The sequence below is a fragment of the Anguilla anguilla genome, chromosome 7, assembly GCF_013347855.1.
Source record: "Anguilla anguilla isolate fAngAng1 chromosome 7, fAngAng1.pri, whole genome shotgun sequence".
Lineage (NCBI taxonomy): Eukaryota > Metazoa > Chordata > Actinopteri > Anguilliformes > Anguillidae > Anguilla > Anguilla anguilla.
Genome location: NC_049207.1, coordinates 17,929,946 through 17,950,524, shown reverse-complemented (window position 1 = coordinate 17,950,524; position 20,579 = coordinate 17,929,946). Strand labels below are relative to the sequence as shown.

General features: G+C 54.7%; 1 protein-coding gene across 9 annotated transcripts in view; it reads left to right on the top strand.

The window, feature by feature from the left end:
* The window catches only part of LOC118232528 (ELKS/Rab6-interacting/CAST family member 1-like), a 223,498-nt gene that overhangs the window by 153,271 nt on the left and 49,648 nt on the right, over nt 1-20,579 (top strand). For all 9 annotated transcript variants that reach the window (XM_035427588.1, XM_035427594.1, XM_035427589.1 and 6 more), the window contains one exon: nt 6,840-6,987. In XM_035427588.1, coding sequence (XP_035283479.1) covers nt 6,840-6,987 — 148 coding nt within the window. The remainder of the gene's footprint in view (nt 1-6,839; nt 6,988-20,579) is intronic.

Below are 20,579 nucleotides of genomic sequence, written 5' to 3'. Positions count from 1 at the left end.
GCCCTGATTTACCCCCCCTCTCCCTCAGCGGGAATGGGAGGCATGCGGAGGAGGCACTCCACCAAATCACAGCGCCAAATGAGCATCCTTCCTTCCCCGTGCCTGTGGGGTCTCCAGGCAACAGCATCCAGGGCTGAATCCTCTGGTTCCCGTGGTGACCCTGCTGGAGCATCACTCAGTCCCTGCTCTCCTGCCAAGCACATCAGAGGACAACTCTGGCACATAGACTTGGGGCACATTACTGTGTTAATTATACAGTGGAGGTCTTTCAGTCACTTCATCCTTAAGTTTATACACGACCTCCTTCCTCTCTCCGCACACCTTGCCTGGTATTGGGATCTTCCGCTGGTCAGAGCGGGTGCCCTGGCTGGGCTGGGAGCAGGACCCTGCGCTCTCTGGCTGTGTGGCCCCTGGGCGAGTGTCATCCCATCTGCTAACACGGCGCTCACCTGGCAGAGCGGGCCTCCCAGTCGCTCACTCTATCTGCCAAACCACTCTAAATTATTCATAATAATTAGACAGCATCTCATGCCCTGGCCTTGTCAGCCTGTGGGAACTGGGCTAGAATATGTCTCCAGTAACCCCCCCCCCCCCCGCCAGTAATGTGCTCCAGGCCAGCCCCCGAAGCTGGTCCTGGGAGCTCATGGCAAACGCTGGCTGGCATTCTGTAACAGCTCAGCTCTCAGTTTGCGCCATCAGCATATTCAGCTGCCGACTTTTGCTAAAAATGTGTTGCATAAAACCCCCTTTAGCTTCAACAAGCACCCCAAACAGCGTGCTAATGGGCCCCAATGCTAAAGCGCAGAGATCAGTGTTAATTTAACAGCTCAATCAAGCCAAGTTAGGAGCTGGGACCAAACATGGAGCTCTGTGTGCCCTCCTGAACCAGGGCTGTAAAACGTCCTCTCCAAACCGCCTTTACCTGCTCTCTCACCCGAAACCACCTCTCCTGCCTGTATTACCCCAGACTCTGTCTCCTGTCTCTGTTATGCTGCTCTAAGGATGAGGGTGTGTCTGAGCGTGCATTTGTGTGCATGAGTGTGTGTGTGCGCCTGTGTATGTATGTGCGTGTGCATATATGTGTGTGTTTGTGTGTTATGTGTGCACTATGTGTGGACCAGCAGAGATGGGGTGATGAGCTCAGAGAAGATGAGAAATCAGTTCTCGTTTTGTTTTTGTTTTTGTTTCTCCCTCCTCCTCCTCCTTGTCTTTGCGGGCCCTGGTTATCAGTGGTAATTAAGGCCCGGCTGTCATGCGAGGGGGAAAGGCGATAAGCAGACTGTCCCAGGGGGCCCCGCACTTCCCTTTGAAACGCGGGGGGGCAGGAGGGGAGCAGGGAGGTCAGGGAGGGGGAGGGAAGGGGGTGCAGGGTGGCATACCCACACTGCAGTTGGGGGGGGGGGGGTACGAGAGGCTCCCCCTTAGAACCCCAGCCCACATCGAGCATCCACAGTGTCCACTGGGGGCCCTCTCTGCTTCAATAGCGTAACCTTAGCAACCACATTTAACAGAAAATAAGATCACGTCTGTGCTCAGTGTGTAGCCTTTCACTTTGAGCGCAGATTTGGCTTTGAAAGGGTACGTGTGCACTAAACGAACCTCATTGGAAACGCTGTAGGTTCCTCTCAGTCTCTCCACACACCCCCTGCCACCCCAGATCGGCAATTCAGAGTGGAATTGCTATTATGAAGTATTCTTCATTTTAGAATGTGAATTATAAAACATTTTTGAAGCCTTTCTCCCCCCTCCCCCCCATCCCAAAAAAAATCCTGTTCTCGCCTGGCAGCTTAATTGAGTGCTCCAGAACGAGCGCTCGTTCTCTGGGAGCCCTGTCGTGTCCCTTAAGTTATTGCACTCCTCCGGCTCGCTGTCCCCGTCCCTTTTAAAAAGGAGCCTCTGTTTTGGCACGATTGCTCTCCGCTCCCCTTGTAAGGTTTTGCGGGTGCTGGTCTGTAATTAAGCGTCTGTAACGGTGTGTAGTAAAAGGGGTGACGTGACCCCGCGCCGCGTAAGTCACGTCGCGATGGGGGTCCAGCGACAGGACGGGCGCGGGAGCTCTTGCCCCCCCACGGAGGGGGCGAGCCGGAGCCTCTCCTCTGCTTTAATGTGCGACGGCCTTTGTGTTTCGTCCGTTTATTTTTATCGCTTCTCCTTTCTTTTTTTCCTGTGGAGGCCTGAGAGATGCTCCTCTTCAGTGCTCCTTATTCTGTGGGAGTAGTCGGGTTTGTTTCTGGGAGTTCAAAGCAAGGGGAGGTCTCTTTCATTTGCATTTTAATGGGGGCTGGTGAAACAAGAGCACCTAATCCAGACCTTGTACCCTACTGGGCCCGTACCTCCTCCTGCTCCTGGACCCATACCTCCTCCTGCTCCTGTGGCCTAAACTCCTCCTGCTCCTGTTGCCAAAACTCGTCTTCCTCCTGCTCCTGTACCCAAAACTCCTCCTGCTCCTGCTCCTAGGCCCAAAACTCCTCCTCTACCTGCTCCTAGGCCCAAACCTCCTCTTGCTCCTGCTCCTAGGCCCAAAACTCCTCCTGCTCCTGCTCCTAGGCCTATACCTCCTGCTCCTACTCCAGGCAGGAAGACCAGGCCAATGCTCAAATACTTGCTTTCGCGAAGCTGGGCCGTGGCTTCCCGCCAGCATTCAAGGGCAGAAGTCAGGGTTATTTTCTGTTTTATTCTATGTTTTGGTACTCCTCCAACACTCAGTTTGTTTAACACGACTGCCCTATACTTTATTTCCATGCCAGATTATGCTACACTAATGCAGGATTGATGCTGCTGACCAGAAAGCATTAACCGTTTCAACACCGGCAGCCATGTTCATCCGCCATTTTATTCATGACCATTCAGCTCAACCAGCGTACACTACTCACAGACGGGAATTAGCTATGAGTTTATGACTGAATATTTCAGCAAACTGTAGTGTAACAGTACATAATGCCTAACTGCATACATGGCAAAAACCGAAAAACAGGTCAATCTTAGCGAGTATTTTAGTCTCATATTTAGATTTAATGTCTTAATTTTATTACTTAAAATAAGCTGAACTTTTCTGCTTGAGAGAAAAAAAGATTTCACATCTCATTTCGAGACTGAAACACGTGTGAAGACGCTTTTTCGTGCGGTGTGATTAGAACGCGTAAGACGCAGAGCGGAGCGTAAGACGCAGAGCGGAGCGTAAGACGCAGAGCGGAGCTGAGCTGAGGTGAGTGATGGGAAGACGCGGCCCTTCCCGGTGGTCCGGGTCTGTTTCGGCTTTTCCGGGGGCAGGAGCGTCTCAGAACGGGCCGCTCAGAAGCAGCGCCCATCACGCCGTGACCCGCGGAACGGAGGTCACAGAGGGAGTTTGTTTTAGCGGGAAATGAGCTGAGGAGGGGGGGGGAGGAGATTTATGAGCTGGCTGGGAGAGGAGGCGCGGCCCGTTCCTCCCGCTATCGGGTCCGTACCTTAGCGCGCGGAGCTGCGCGCCGTGGGTGTTCTCCTCCGCCTCTCCCTCTGTCCTCCGCCTCTTTCTCCTCACTCTGTTTCCCCACCCACTCCTTCCCTAATGGGGGGACACTGATGGAGGTTCTTAAGTTGTCTTGCGTGTGAATGGATAAAAAGACCAGGCTTGACACAGTGCTTGATACTCTCCAGATAGTAGGCAAAATGACAGGCCTAGATTGGCTTCATCTGTCATTTTCATATTGTTATATACCACACCCTCCAGTCACTCCACCCCTCCCCCCCACACACACATCTCCCTCTTACGTGGTCCCACCATCTTCTGCACCTCCTCCTCCTCCTCCTCCACCTCAACCTCCTCGTTCTGCCAATCGAGAGCATTCCTAACGCAAACACAACTGTTTGTGAAGAGAGCAGGTCTTTGTTTGGAGGCGAGACCGGCCGCAGTTGGACCGACGGTGGAATTCCAGCGGTCGCGGTCGGTTGCCGGGGCCGACCGCAGATCTGCATTCGTTTAGAGCGTTTCAGGATTTGTTTCTGATTTATCGTTTTTGTAACGCTGCCATTTTGTCCGATTGGCTGTCGGAGCGCTTGGAGGAATGTGACAAATAAAAACAGGACGCTGCGTTTTGCAGAAACGCCCGCGCCCCTCCCCGCCGCGTCCTGTGGACGTGTGAGGATTCCTGGGTTTGCGTGCGGTGTGTGGTGTCCCCCGGCGCTTTGGCGTAGCGGGATCGGGGCGGGGACGCCGCGAATCCGCCGCGTTCCCCGCGGCAACACGTTTGTGCGCCGCGATCCCGAGGAAGGACCGCCTCCTCCACCGTGCTCCAGCTCGGCAGGAAGGGACGGAAGATAGCGGGTAGAGGGAGAACGGGAGGAGGAGGAGGAGGAAGGTCACTCTGCGCGACCTCGTGTCCGACCTCTGTTGCGCTCAGGACGAGCCGGGCCGGGGGAAAGGCGCGTCCTCCATCGATCGATCGGCCGTCCGGCCGCCAGCCGCGAAGCGACTTGACCTTTGACCCCGCGCCGATCGGTAACCGTCCCACACGGTGACAGCGCCCCTGATTGAAAGGGTGGGGGTGCGACGCTGAAAAGCCCCCAGTGTCCATTTCCCCAATGTGTCCACTTAGGCTCCGTCTCTCTCTGCTCTGTCCCCTCGCTGGGCGTCCTGGGACGGCTGGAGACGGCCTCGATTGGGCTGCAGATTCCGAGAGTGAAAGGGTGAGAAAAGAGCCTGATTCATGGGATGATTCCCAGAGAAGAATCCAGGCTTTCGCATGTTAAGAGGCGCGCTGCGATGAATTTATCTGCGCAGTTTGTTGGGTCTCGCCTGTGTTGTTGCAGTGATGATCCTAAAAAGCTGTTCTTGTTCTGTGTCCTTTGTCAAGCTGAAGGAACACATTTCAGCCCTTGCTGTCCCTACATTATTGCAACACACACATTGTTCTTCGTGTAAAAAAAACATTTTCCCCTCCCACCCCATCCCCCTGCAGATTTAATGAGGCTCCGCAGTCATCAGACCTCACATTATATTAGTGCACAGCCTAATTAGTACAGTGTGGGATTGAAGGTGGCACACACGCGCACACACACACACATATAGCGCATGTACACACACATACACACACGCTCATACACACGCACATACATGCACGCTAACACATACACACACACACACACACCGCATGTGCACACACACATACACACACACGCTCATGCACACACGCACACACATACACGCTAACAAACATACCGCATGTGCACACACATGTGCACGCACATGCACACACAGACACTCACACACACACACACACACACCGCATGTGCGCACACACAAACACACACAAACACACACACACACACACACACACACAGAACCCATCCATTCTTCTCTGCGTCTGGACGTGTAGCTTGTTTCCTGCGTTTGACGGATGTGGGAGCGCTGTTTGTCTGCCCCGCCGCTCCCCTCTGAGGTCAGGCGTCTTCGCGCGGCGTTCGGGACGGGACGGGTACGCGGAGGCCCCCCCCACCCCTGGAACACAGCGGGGCGCTCACTGGAGCGAGCCCCGGCGCTGAACCCGGCGGCTGTGCGGGCCCGAGCCCGAGCCCCGGAGTGATGGATGAGGCGACGCGCACGCGTGTGTAAATACAGCCGCGCTGACAGGGCTGAGCTGCAGCCACGGCGCCGCGACCGCTAGCGGCTAGCGCCAGGGCGGGAAGATGCGCTGACAACAGCCGGGGACGAGGTTGTCTCGTATGAGGGGGGGGGCTGGTGGCCTCAAACCCCCTCGACAGAGAACAAACCCCAAGCACGCGGCTCCACCAGCTGCCCACACTTCTGCCTGACAGGCCCAAGATGGACGCCGCTGGAGGCCCAGGGCTTTGGTGAGGCTGGGCCGGGCCTGTGGAAGAGGCCTGAGGGCCTGGCGCCGTGTGGGCGGTGTGAAACCCCCTGTCTGATGGGCGGAAGGGGCGAACCGAACGACCCGGCTGTGATTAATATGACCCGCTCTAGCTGACTGCACACTGTGCGGCAGAACAACTGCGGCTCTGTACATCCCCGGTGTTTATAAGCCATTAAAAAGCCATGCATAATAATCCTGGCAAGGCCAGCTGTGCGCTTAATACCTGTGGAGGTGAGGGTGGGGGGTGTATGGGTGGGGCAAAGAGAGTGCATATCCCTGAATGCACCAATCCCCACTCTGTCCTCCTCTGCTCACAGCCGTGATGTCATAGTTGGGGGCGGGATCAAAGCTCCTGTCTATGGTAGGATGTGGTGCGATAGGGCACAGAGCCGGGGCTCACCAGTGCTCCCCCCATTCTGAGAAAGGGAGAGAGAGAGAATGTGAGAGAGAGAAGCATGGCCTTTGTCAGCCGCCTGCAGTCCTCTGCATCTCCTCAGCGTGCTTCTTCACACATTCCACACTTTCAGCTATTAATCAGACCGCTCATCTCTTTCTCTTTCCTTGCCAAAATGGTTTGGGTGCATGTGCTTGTGTGCGTACGTGTGCGTGGGTGTGTGTGCTTTAAGGACTGCATCCAACGTGACCCTGCAGCCCCTCACAGTGCAGGTGGGCTTCTCCGCTCTCCAGGACCCACAGAGGAGCTGGTTTAGGAGAGGAGCCCGTTCCTCCCTCATTAGGCTCCTGCTTTCACATGTGATGTATGGAGCCGCAGATAAAACGTCGGCTGCTCCCCCCCCCCCCCCCCATTAAAATTGAGAAATATTTCACTATATTATCTTTTTGACGGGAGACAGCTGCTGTGTTGCAGTGCTGTGTGCCGATTTCGAGCCAGCACCCCTTTCAGAGTCCAGAGTTTGTTCTACGCCCCCTCCCTCTCCGAGCCCGCCTCGTCCTTAACGTTCGGCCTCTTCCCCTTTCCCTCCCCCACAGGCAGGAGGCGCTGCTGGCCGCCATCAGCGAGAAGGACGCCAACATCGCCCTGCTGGAGCTCTCGTCCTCTAAGAAGAAGAAGACGCAGGACGAGGTGGCCCTGCTGAAGAGGGAGAAGGACCGGCTGGTGCAGCAGCTCAAGCAGCAGGTGAGGAACTGGTCACATGACCCCGGGTGCCAGCCAGCTCTAGGGCCTCACACATCCACGGCAACCACGGAATGCGGGGCTGTTGTCAGTTATCTTTGAAATCTTGGGTTTTCTGACCTGCTGTTTCCACAATACTCTTCTGTGTTTGTAGGATTTTAAAAACATGAAATTGCCCCTCAGGCACAACACATGAAGGGGTAGAAAATAAGCAGCCACAGACCTGCAATGTTCTGTCAAGGGGTGAGGTTAGAATGGACAGACAGAAAGATTGGGGTGGGAGGAGGGGGGGGGGGGTGTTGGTTTTGGAGGTGGGATAACAGGCTGCAGATGTCAAACCACTAGCCTGTTAGTGAGGGTAATTTTAGGATTACTCATCTTCTTCTGGAGGTCCCCACAAGCAGTCCACAAACACACACGGGCTTACTGCACACGCACACAGGCACAAGAGTAACACAAGGGCTCGTATACACGGTCACCACATGCATACTGGGCAGCCACCCACGCACAAACAAACACACCCTTACTGCACAAACACGCGCTCGCAAAAAGCATAACCACAACCACACATTTTCAACACAAATATGCACGGACATACACAAAGCAGGCTCCCAACTCTATATATGCACACACACACACACACACACACACACACTCACTCACACACAACCAGGTCCTTCTGTCTTTCTCCAGGGCTTGGGCAAGGTTACTTATACTGTAGCACTGATGTGTAGCAGAAGCGAAACAGGCCAATCCTGGAGTCTCTGCAGGGATGTGCTGGTTGGCAAGCTTCTGTCAGCCAGTCACTCGTGTGTGTGGTGTGTGTGTGTCTGTGTCTGTCTGTCTGTCTGTTTGTGTGTGTGTCTGTGTCTGTCTAGGTGTCTGTCTGTGTGTGTTTCTTTGTGAGAGTGTGTGTTTCTTTGTGAGAGTGTGTGTGTGTGTGTGTGTTTGTGTCTTTGTGTGAGTGTCTATCCTTGGGAGTGTGCTGTGTGTTGGATGGCCGTCGGTTGGGGAGGGGCGGGGTGGCTGCAGCATTCCACAGGAAATGGCTGTCAGTGTAAGAGATAGGCAGGATGTGGGCCCAGGAGAGGAGAGGGCCTGCAGTCTGTCACCCTGAGCTGCCTGTCACTCCCCAGAGAGCTGCACGCATCTCTGCCCTGGACACACGGGGGGGGGAGGGGGGCTCTTCATTCATTTGCCCTTTGACCTCCTGAGTGCCTTTCACCAAACACAACTGATAGCCCCCCAAGCTTAAAGGCCATGGTAGTGGCTGTAAAATTCCTCTGAGTTAATAGCTGCTTATATGGGGTACTCTGAGGGTGGGGGGGGGTTGGCGGGGGGGTGTCAGGATTTCGATGCTGTGGCGAAGGTCCCACGCCATGCTGTGGTCTGGCCCAGCCACCCTGACTGAAGCCCCGGAGGAATCTGTGCTGTACCCCTGACCTGATCTGCGCGGGGGCCAAATGTGTTATTGTAACCCCTCTGCGTCGCGCGGGGTCATAAACGTGCCGCTTCCTGGACTGACGCCTGAGAAATCAGCTTTAGGGACGGAACTGAAGGTCGGACAAAAGAGGAACGCTCCCCATGTCTCTCTCTGTCACTCTCTCTCTCTGTCTCTCTCTCTCCCTCTGTCCCTCTCTCTCTCTGTCCCTCTCTCTGACTCTCTCTCTCTTTCTCTCTGTCCCTTTCGCTTGCTCCCTCTCTCTCTCTGTCTCTCTCTCTCCCTCTGTCCCTCTCTCCCTCTGTCCCTCTCTCTCTCTGTCCCTCTCTCTGACTCTCTCTCTCTCTCTCTCCCCCCCTTTCGCTCGCACCCTCTCTCTCTCTCTCACACACACACTTTCATCCCCTTCTCTGGTCTGTCGGCTTCCAGGAGAGCAGCGATGTGGTAAAAACAGGAACAAACGCCCCGAGACGCGCTCTGAACCCGGAGCGTTTTGCTAACCCCCCCCCCCCCCCCGCGGAGCACAACGCGTTCCCTCTTCGGGAATCAATTCCTGAAACGTCGAAAGCTGAAAATTCCTCGTCGTCCTCCGTGAATTTTCCCCGGCAGTCGGTAAAGTGCGGCAGACGTTTCACCGGAGCCGGGAAAAAAAAACACGGAAGGCGAGGTTATATGAAACGTGTCTGGAAAATTTTGGTCCGTCTTATCAAAAGCGCAGCGTGCCGAGAAGCTGCAGGACTCAGGCTGAAATTGGCTCCGTAATGCGATTCCTCCTAAGAGCGCACGCGTTCCCCTCTCGCTGCCTGACCTGCACCCCACAGAGGTGCACACACGCTCACGCACGCACACGTCCCTGCCCCCCTCTGCAAAATATCATCATAGTTGTTTTTTTTTCTCCTCGGGACTCAGCTAGACTGTATCAACATTTATTTGGTCGCTGCGGAGACGGTAGCGTTTAGACATGATTATGTTCCGACTGCTCCCTGTTTGAGTCCCATATGAGGGCATGTGCTGTAGTCCCCCTCTGGAACATACGTCCCATGAGCTGTTTTTGTAAAAGACTCACTGTAGAAGCAACACTGTTATCCTGATACGTAGCTGAACAGTCCAGGGCCTTAGGCTGGCTCACTTGCTATAGATACTGTACCTGTCCCACAGAGTCTCTGCAGTGCTGTACCTGTCCCACAGAGTCTCTGCACTGCTGTACCTGTCCCACAGAGTCTCTGCAGTACTGTACCTGTCCCACAGAGTCTCTGCAGTACTGTACCTGTCCCAGAGAGTCTCTGCAGTGCTGTACCTGTCCCACAGAGTCTCTGCAGTGCTGTACCTGTCCCACAGAGTCTCTGCAGTACTGTACCTGTCCCAGAGAGTCTCTGCAGTACTGTACCTGTCCCACAGAGTCTCTGCAGTGCTGTACCTGTCCCACAGAGTCTCTGCAGTGCTGTACCTGTCCCACAGAGTCTCTGCAGTGCTGTACCTGTCCCATAGAGTCTCTGCAGTGCTGTACCTGTCCCAGAGAGTCTCTGCAGTGCTGTACCTGTCCCACAGAGTCTCTGCAGTACTGTACCTGTCCCACAGAGTCTCTGCAGTACTGTACCTGTCCCACAGAGTATCTGCAGTACTGTACCTGTCCCACAGAGTCTCTACAGTACTGTACCTGTCCCATAGAGTCTCTGCAGTACTGTACCTGTCCCAGAGAGTCTCTGCAGTACTGTACCTGTCCCAGAGAGTCTCTGCAGTGCTCTATCTGTCCCAGAGAGTCTCTGCAGTGCTGTACCTGTCCCACAGAGTCTCTGCATTGCTGTACCTGTCCCACAGTCTCTGCAGTACTGTACCTGTCCCACAGAGTCTCTGCAGTGCTGTACCTGTCCCATAGAGTCTCTGCAGTACTGTACCTGTCCCAGAGAGTCTCTGCAGTGCTGTACCTGTCCCAGAGAGTCTCTGCAGTGCTGTACCTGTCCCACAGAGTCTCTGCAGTGCTGTACCTGTCCCACAGAGTCTCTGCAGTACTGTACCTGTCCCACAGAGTCTCTGCAGTACTGTACCTGTCCCAGAGTCTCTGCAGTGCTGTACCTGTCCCAGAGAGTCTCTGCAGTACTGTACCTGTCCCACAGAGTCTCTGCAGTACTGTACCTGTCCCAGAGTCTCTGCAGTGCTGTACCTGTCCCACAGAGTCTCTGCAGTACTGTACCTGTCCCACAGAGTCTCTGCAGTACTGTACCTGTCCCATAGAGTCTCTGCAGTACTGTACCTGTCCCATAGAGTCTCTGCAGTACTGTACCTGTCCCATAGAGTCTCTGCAGTACTGTACCTGTCCCACAGAGTCTCTGCAGTACTGTACCTGTCCCACAGAGTCTCTGCAGTACTGTACCTGTCCCACAGAGTCTCTGCAGTACTGTACCTGTCCCATAGAGTCTCTGCAGTGCTGTACCTGTCCCATAGAGTCTCTGCAGTACTGTACCTGTCCCACAGAGTCTCTACAGTACTGTACCTGTCCCACAGAGTCTCTGCAGTACTGTACCTGTCCCAGAGAGTCTCTGCAGTGCTGTACCTGTCCCACAGAGTCTCTGCAGTGCTGTACCTGTCCCACAGAGTCTCTGCAGTACTGTACCTGTCCCACAGAGTCTCTGCAGTGCTGTACCTGTCCCACAGAGTCTCTGCAGTACTGTACCTGTCCCACAGAGTCTCTGCAGTACTGTTCCTGTCCTTCAGTCTCTCCAGTGCTTTCAAGTCTCTGCAGCGTTTGACCTTGTGACCCACAGAGACGTCCGCTCTGTGCAAAGTAACTTTTCAGCTGCTTTGGGGATCAGTGCAGATTTACAGCCCTGCGCTCAGGCAGTAAGTCACGGGGCGGAGCACCCCCCCACTCTCCCCCTGCGCACCCGCAGCCTCTTTCCTGCTAATTGGACACAGACCTGCGTGGCTCGAGATGGGGCGGGGGGAGTTGGGGGGGGGGGGGGGCAGGGTTGCCGTTTGGGGCTCACCTGGAGCCGGGCTGATAGCTGGGTCTCACGCGCTGGGGCTGCCCTGTCCGGAGCAGAGCGGTGGAGAACGTCAGGGCGGAATTCCACAAACCCCTGTGAGCTGTGACCCTACGTCCTACTGCTTATCCAGCCTCCCTCTAACTCCCGTGAGCTGTGACCCTAAAACCTACAGCTCACCTTAACTCCCTCTAAATGTTACGCAGGCCCAACGTAACTCTCTCGACTGGAGACAGCGCTGTATGAAAATGTTTTTTTCTGTAAAAGGGTTTTTATTTTTTTATTTTAAAGGAAGGAGTGTTATTCGATTTATTTGCGGAAAAAAAGGTTGAAAATAGTTCCAAACACAGTTATTTTGTTTACGTGTGATGTGATGGAGGGCATTAATGGCGCTCCCCTGGCCTCGCGTGGCTGGGCCTGCTGACACCTCCGTGTCTGGCCACACTGAGCTCTTTCTCCGCTCCTCTGGGATTCTGGTCTGGGCTGCTTTTGTGTGGTTTTAACCCCCGGCTCCACCACGCACAGTAACGTTCTGCTTCCATCTGATGGATCACATCAGAGGTTTCCTGCCTTTTCCCATGTTCACTGCACTGTATGTCTGTGTTTGTCGGGGTTTTCCTTCTGTGTGTGTATATGAGAGGGAGAGAGAGGGATGTGTGTGTCGGAGAGAGAGAGAGATGTGTGTGTGTGTGTGTGCATGCGTGTGCGTCAGAGAGAGAGGGAGAGATGTGTGTGTATATGAGAGAGATGTATATGTGTGTGTATAAGAGAAAGAGAGGTGTGTGTATATGTATTTGTGTGTGTCTATGGGAGAGAGAGGTGGTGTGTGTGTGGGGCTATGCGGATGTGTGTGTGATGGTGTGTGTGCATGTGTGAGAGTGTGCGAGTGTCTGCGTGTGTGAGAGTGTGTGCGTGTGTGAGAGTGTGTGAGCGTATGTGTGCATGTGTGAGAGTGTGTGTGTGTGTGTAAGAGTGTCTGTGTGTGTGTGATGGTGTGTGTGTGTGTGTGTAAGAGTGTCTGTGTGTGTGTGAGTGTGTGCGTGTGTGTGTGTGTGTGTGTGTAAGAGTGTCTGTGTGTGTGTGAGTGTGTGCGTGTGTGTGTCAGCGGTCCCCCAGCCCGCCCCCGGAGGAGGTGTGGGGAATGACTGCTTGGCAGTGTGGGGAGTTAATGGACTGTGGCTGCAGTGGCGTGATGCTGGAGCTGAAGGAGCTTGGGAGTGCCGTGCGCTCCCGTCCCTCTCCGCCTGACGTTGATCAAGTGATTGTGTATTTTTAGCCCTTCCGCAGGGAGAACAGACATGTCAGACTGCCAGACTCGCTCACCCTGCTGAGAAGTCCTGTGTGCGTGTGTGTGTGTGTGTGTGTGTGTGTGTGTCTGTCTGTCTCTGTGTGCATGCGTGCGTGTGTGTGTGTGCGTGTGTGTGCGTGTGTGTGTGCGTGTGTGTGTGCGCGAGCGTTTGTGTACATGCGTGCATGCAAATGTGTCAGCGTGCGTGTCTGTATGTACTTGCTGTACATGTCCTTGTGTGTTGTGACTGACAGTTATAAGTCGCTGTGAAAGCAGGCCTAACACTTTCCTCATAGAAAGTGTTACTGGGGCTAGACTTCCTCCTCTTGTAGTCACAGTGGAATGGAAGAGGTCTGAGTCTAAGGCTCAGCACTCCGGCTCGCTTCAGAAAAGGGTGCTCTCACCTCAGCGCTGAGGGTACTTTGTCGAATCAGGTGGATGGAGTCAGAGAATGAATGAGAGGGGCAGAGGGTCTGAAAGAGAGAGAGAGAGAGAGAGAGAGAGAGAGAGAGGGAGTTGTGGAAGGGTGAACCCTGGCTCAGTTCTGAGGGCAGTGGAATAACTAACAGTGATTAAGCTCAATTGCTGTTTGCAAGTCCACCGGGAGACGTATACATGTGCATTAAAAAAAGTCTGGTGGCAGCTCGGAAACCTCAGAGCTGGAGCTAGCGCTGGAGCTAGCACTGGTTCCCACAGGTCCTGGAGCGGTGCGCGGGTAATTCCATCTGCGGAAAAATGGCCTGTGTGTGCAGAGGCCTCGCGGGCGTACCTGCCCTGCCGAAGAGGGGCGATGACGACGGCGAATACGACACCGGCGACCGCGGCACGTCCGCGGCGTTCTCCAGCACCTGCCCCGCCCCTTCGGCTGCCCGCTTCGCCCAAACACGTCCGGGGGTAAATAGAGTGTGAAAACATGGCGGCGGTGGCGGGGCCCCGGTCTCTGTGGCGGGGCCCTGGTCTCTGTGGCGGGGCCCTGGTCTCTGTGGCGGGGCCCTGGTCTCTGTGGGAGCCGCGCGCGGGGCCCTGGTCTCTGTGGCGGGGCCCTGGTCTCTGTGGCGGGGCCCTGGTCTCTGTGGCGGGGCCCTGGTCTCTGCGGGGCCCGTGTCAGTCCAGCGCCGCCCGCGTTTGAAAGCGGCTCTTTATTCGGGCCCCGGGCTCGGCTTCAGGCGCCTCTCCGGCCTGCCGCGGCCAAACAGATCACAGCCCTTAAATTAGAGCCCAGCTCACGGGCCAGTGGTCAGGAGCTGGAAACAACAAGCCTGGGGAAAGAGGAGGGAGAGAGAGAGGGAGGGGGGGGGGGGGGGGGGGGGGACAGGGGGAGGGGAGAGGGGGAGAGACAGGGAGAGAGGTAGAGAGAGGGAGTGAGAGAGAGAGAGAGAGGGCTAAGGAGGGAGAGAGGGGAGAGAGAGGTGGGCAGAGGGAGGGAGAGCGACAGAGAGAGGGCGAAAGAGGAAGAGAGAGTGAGGGAGAGGGAGTAAAGCAGAGAGGGAGAGAGGCAGAGGGAGAGAGGCCTAGAGAGAGAGAGAGGAGAAGAAGAAGGAGGGCGAGAGAGAATACAAAAACAAAACTGCAACAAGCGTCTGATTTATTGCAGGATCTGTTTCGCCTCAGCCGCTCTGCGGCGTGTCTCTCCGAGGGTGCTGATGCCTCTCCCAGCCAATGACGAAGCGCCTGCGCCATCAGAGCCCTCCCCCCCCCCCCGCCCTGACGAACGGAAGGGCCCAAATGACTCCGTTCTCCCGGAGATGGGTTGAGGATTTCTCTTCGCCTCTCAGTCGCGGAAAAGAGAAAAACCTGAACATGTTTTTACGCCACAAAGATAAACCTGCAAATCAATAAGGAGGCGGTTTGGTTTCCTGCTGGTGTTTGAGCAGCGGAGGGTGGGAGATGAGCTTCGGGCTGCTGGCCCCGCCCCGCCGCCTCCTCTCTCAGTGGGGCCCAATCGAAGGCCCCCGGCCTCGCTCAGATGGGGTGCCGCGGGCGCCGGCTCTTATATGAAAATGAGACGGACCGGGGGAAGCCGAGGCCGGGGAGAAGATAATATTTGTGATATTCCAGAAGCTTTTGTTTCCGACGGCGCTCTCAGGTCGGTTTGCTCACCGCCGGGGGGGGGGGGGGGGCGGCTTCCTCTCGACAGATCCTGCTGGGCTTGGGCTGCCTTTTTTTGGGATGGAACTCCTTCTCCTGGCCCGGTTATTCCCCCCCACACAGGAATCATCCACCTGGCCTCGGTACTTTTAATTCCACCTAGAACCCATATTTACGGAGATAGATATGTCTGTTGTCTGTTCCGCGTTCTTAAGTGACTCCCCCTGATGGCTTTTCCGTTCAGAAGCCTTGTTGCAGTCGAGCTGCGGGACGCAAAGCAAGTGTTCGCCCGTAGCGATGGTGGCAGTTAGCCATGACACACAACAGTCTGGTCCTGGGCGTGCTCAGATGGGCTCGCTGGTCTTCAGAAGGACGGGCTCTGGGTTCTGTGGCGGGGGGTGGGGGGGGGCAGTACTCTCTCTCCTCCGGGGTCTCTGGTTATGTGCAGGCGTTAAAATAGCCATGAATCTCAGCGGGACGTCCCACTGGCTCCTCACAGCGCGCACATTACCAAACGCCAGGGAGACTGGGGACTGAGTTAGGGGGACGGGGGGAACAGCATATGGTTTGGATTTAGGGAAAAAATGGTTTTGCCAGGGGTTTATATTTTGTGTGTGTGTGTGTGTGTGTGTGTGTGTGTGTGTGTGTGCATGCATATATGTGCAGTGTGAACAGTCTGTGTGTGAGTGTGAACGTGTGTGTCCATGACAAACCCTCGCCTCCCCACATCTGCACACCTGGGTTGAGACGCTTTAACACTCAGAGATGGGACGCCGGGCGGGAACAGCAGAGCTCCTCCCTCCTCTCCTGTAACAGCAGAGTTAATAAAACATGACTTTTCCAGACAGATTGAATGTGTTTGCCTCCTCCCCCCCTCATCCCCACTCTAATTTGCCACTAAGAGATGTCCCTTCCCATCAGCCTCTGCTGCCCTGGTGCCCCGCGGCAGCTGGAGGGGGGCAAGGCTGACTGGCGGGGGCAGCCCTCAGTCAGGACAGGAGCCAACAGATGGAGATCCCCTGGCCACCCCCGGCGCGTGCCAGTTACTGTGTGGCTTTATAATCAAATGATGCCCCCCCCCCAGATAATGTGAGATGCGGTGATTGGAATAGCGCTGCTGTGGTTTGTGCTGGTGCTGTCCGCTTGTGTTTTCACATTAACGCGAGGTCATTGGATAGTGAGAGGGACGGGTCATGATTCATTACCTTGGCTAGAGGAGGGTTTACCTTTAAGTACCTTAAATAGCATCAGGGACTGTTTTATTCCAGCCTGTATTCTTGTGCTGAGTTGTATTGGCTTAGCTGTGTGCTAGCCTGAGTGCTGTTGCTGTAATGGTGGTCCTCAGCTGTGTTGGCTTAGCTGTGTGCTAGCATAAGGGCTGTTGCTTTATGGTGGTCCTCAGCTGTGTTGGCTTAGCTGTGTGCTAGCCTGAGTGCTGTTGCTGTAATGGTGGTCCTCAGCTGTGTTGGCTTAGCTGTGTGCTAGCATAAGGGCTGTTGCTTTATGGTGGTCCTCAGCTGTGTTGGCTTAGCTGTGTGCTAGCCTGAGTGCTGTTGCTGTATGGTGGTCCTTGGCTGTGCTGGCTTAGCTGTGTGCTAGCATAAGGGCTGTTGCTTTATGGTGGTCCTCAGCTGTGTTGGCTTAGCTGTGTGCTAGCCTGAGTGCTGTTGCTGTAATGGTGGTCCTCAGCTGTGTTGGCTTAGCTGTGTGCTAGCCTGAGTGCTGTTGCTGTATGGTGGTCCTTGGCTGTGCTGGCTTAGCTGTGTGCTAGCATAAGGGCTGTTGCTTTATGGTGGTCCTCAGCTGTGTTGGCTTAGCTGTGTGCTAGCCTGAGTGCTGTTGCTGTAACGGTGGTCCTCGGCTGTGCTGGCCGGAGCGATGCCTGCCCTAATTCTGCTCCATAGAATGCACTGAGTGGTCTGCTGTGCCGCCTCACTGTCTCTGCCGTCGAGCTCCGCGAGCCAGATGGAGGCTGCTGCGCGTGATGCGTTCATTAGACATGTATGAAACACAGAGCGTGGCGCTCCTTCGGTGAGGGAGGGAAAGCTTGACGGTTTGAAGACGCACGCTGTTTCCTCTCTTGTTCCGGAGCGATCTGTCGCGTGACACCTGTGAAGGCGGCGAGGACCTCCCCACACGCCATGAGAACGACTTCAGAGACTCGGGGCGCGAGGCCTCGTGCTCAGCCGCTAGTGAGTCGCTATCGACGCGGCTGACGTCGCGCTTCCTCCACTCATACCCAGAAAAGAGAACGAAAATACAGAAGCTGGACTAGAGGCTGTAAAACTGAATTATAGAAATGGCCCAAAGTGAGAAATGATTAGGGGCAGTTGTGCTTCTGACAGGGGGAGGTTTCTGAGGGAAGGAGCCGCTTGCTGGGGATGTGTTCTCTCCCTCCTTCCTTAAGCTATATACTGAGGCAGCAGAGACATTAACTGCGTTCGGTGAAAACCAACACTAGGAAGGCTGTTATTTCTAGGTTATGGGTTTTGATTACCTCAATTACGAGATTAACAAAAGGGGGATTTTATTCCGCTCTGAAAAAGTCATTTCTGCAATCATGACTAAGCATATTTACGACTATCAGCTTTTTTGTTCTATTTTTTTTTTCCTCTGGCATCAGCACATTCAAAAGAGGGAGGGGGGGCGGGGGGGGGAAAGGGAAGAGAATGTTAATGGAGGAAAAGTAAAATAATTGTGAAAATGATTAGATTAAGTGAGCGAATGAGTTCCCCAGTTGGAGCGGAAACCAGCATTCCAGCCAATTACTGTCAGCCGTGCTCTGGGTCTGTCCAGTCTGAGAGAGAGAGAGAAAAAGAGAGAGGGAGGGAGGGAGAGGGAGAGAAGCAGAATGAAGTGATCCCAGTATCACACAGTCCTTAGGCACTTTCCGACTGCCCAAAGTCCCTTAATTAATTAGCCAGCGGTGAGGGGGAGGAAGCCCATTAGCTGTCCCTGGTGTCCCAGACGCTCCATAGTATTAATTAATCGGCTGGCAACACCAAAGAAGGAAGAGGGCGGGGGGCCTTGCTCCCTCTCTCCTTTTCAACGGGAGAAGGTACCCCAAATCCCAGCCCCTCTCCTCCTTGTGAGGATGTCAGTGAGACCCTATTGGGGGGAGGGGGGGGGGCGGTGCTGTTACTCTGTACGTTTCCCGTCAGTCTGTAAATATTGCATTAACCCCTCTTAACCTGCACGCTGAGTGGCGGTATGTGGAGCATGAAGGTATGCGCGGCAAAACAAAAATAAAAAAACAGAGCGCCCTCCCGAACGGCCAGTGGGGCTCCAGCCACGTGTGCCCCCCCCCCCCGCCCCCACCCACACTGTCCGGCTTCGTTCCAAGAGCCACCGAGGCAGGGGATCGTGTTTCCTGCTTAAATTGTTTTATATACGGGCGTAAGGGGCTCTGGCAATTGGGGGGGGGGGCTTCTTAACGGGCTTAACTTCTCTCCCCCCTCCCTTACTCTCTCTCTCTCCCCCTCTCCCTTACTCTCTCTCTCTCCCCCTCTCCCTTACTCTCTCTCTCTCCCCCTCTCCCTTACTCTCTCTCTCTCCCCCTCTCCCTTACTCTCTCTCTTTCCCCCACTCCCTATTTTCCCCCTCCAGTGTGCAGTTCCCCGTTATAGCTAACACATGTCCCCCCCCCCCCCCCGAATTCCTGCTCACTGGTGAGAATGTCCCCCGCTGCTCTGCCACCCTGGAGCAGCGCTGCAGAAAGTGTGCAGAGTTCATCAACACTGCCCTGGAGACATCTCCACTGCTGAGGAAGAGGGGTCCAGTTACCACTCCGCCTGCCCTCCTCCTCCTCTTCTCCTCTCCTCTTTTCTCCTCTCATCTCCCCACCCCTTCTGTTTCTTACCCTCCTTCCCATCTCCCCCACCCCCCCCCTCGTCCCCTGTCCCTGTCCCCCCCCCCAACTTCTTTAGTTAACTCAACGTCTCTGGTCCAATGGTTGGCACGCGTTCCATTGTTTTTCAGAAATCTCCCAATTGTGCTTTTCCACTGAGGGGAGGACAGCCTTGGCCAAGGCCCGTTCTGGGAAGGCTTAGCGTCGTCGCTGCGCTAATGGGAGCTAATGATGTCACCGGCAGCGTATGCTGGGCCGAGGGTCAAAGGGCACAGTGCTCCGCTTTGTGGCAATTTGTCATTCGCGTTGTTGTCTGTCATGGATACCCTTTCTTTTAATTTCGACCAGTGGGAGCTTTTTTTATTATAATCCCCAAAGCAGGCGCTGGAGTGGGTTTTTCGTGGAGAAAGTGCCCGTCTTTAACACTGTAACTGTCATTTAAAGGAATGGAAAAGAGCTGTCACACACTCATTTAAAAGTAATGTGAATGTATTGAACTGTGTTTAAACCGAGAACTATTCCAGTAACTTTACAGCTCATACTTTAAAATATTTCTCAGACCTATACATTAACTTTAAGGAACTTGGCCATGGAAATCAGCGGTATTAAAACTCAACCCAGCAGTTATTTAGCCTGATTTATGGTCGTGGAAATGAGACACAGAAACAATTTTTTTTCCCGGATTGGAGTGGGCTGACGTGTGTTTTGTTTTTCTATAAATTCAATACTTTGGCAGATTGTTAAAGATGGAGGTGCCGTCGCCCCAGCTCCCGACAGCAGCTTTTGCCCCATTCAGTTTTCCAATCGTTCATTAAAGGGGCTGAATCGGGTTCGTCCGGCGACCTCCCTCCTCATCCTCGCTCCCTCCTGCGGCACTTTAAACGATCCTGCGAGGCTAACGTTTCCCCCGCCGTAGCGCAAGGCCTGAATGCGCTAACTGCCCCTCACCCCGCCTTTGTCAAAGCCGATGGGCCAGACGGCACTCAGCCTCTTCACCAGAGTCCAGGCCTGTCCACAAATATATCCAAATATTATTATTTATTTTTTTTACTGTGTTAGCTTTTCCACGGGTCAGTGCATCATCATCAGCAGCCAATCAGAGCGCAGCTGTGCTGGTGGAGAGGTTTCTCGCTCGCAGGTGCGGAGCAGCCCCCGGCTCAGTAATTTCGCGGGCGGGAGGAAAGCTTGTTTATTTTTAGTATCGTCATTTTTAAGTGTATTTGTTTTTGCGCGGGGCTGGGGGGGGGACGAGGGAAGGGGAGCGCAGGCGAGGGAGGGAGAGAGGGACGGAGGGCTGTCAAGGGGCTTGAGTAATGCTCCCTCCGAGCCCGTACCCCCCGCCCCCCCCCCCCCCCCCCCCCCCCCCCCCCCCCCCCCCCCCCCCCCCCCCACTCACGCCGGCTCCGCATATCCATAGGGCTTTGAGTGCTACAAGCCTGGGAGCTTAATCTCGACTTCCCAGGGATGAAGACCGAATCCCTGTACAGTAACCGCCAAAGCATGTGGAACAAATCCTCAAAAAAAAAGAAACAAAATGGAAAAAAGCGCGGGCTTACATAAGGAGGGACGCAGGGGAGACGCTTCTGATTTTTAAGGTCAGAGAGAAAAGAAAAGTTTCCAAGCAGAATTTCAGGCGAAACGCCTTTGGGGAGACATCTTTCCCCCGATGCCACCAGCTCGGTTCCACCGGACTACAGCGTTTCGCGGTTTCTGAACGTCGCGTCTGAATTGGCCTGCTTTGCCTGCGCAGGGAAAGCATTTATCCCTGTATTTAAAAAAATAACTTTACTGAACTGCCTAAATGCAGTCTAGCGTATGTTATACGGAAGATTCCAGCGTGCCACATTGTGTCTAAATGTGGACTTCCTGTATGTAACAGGCCTAATACTGGCAGTGTACCCCCCAGACAGGAGCCTGGTGAAGAACTAGTAGACAAGGATTAATAGGAGA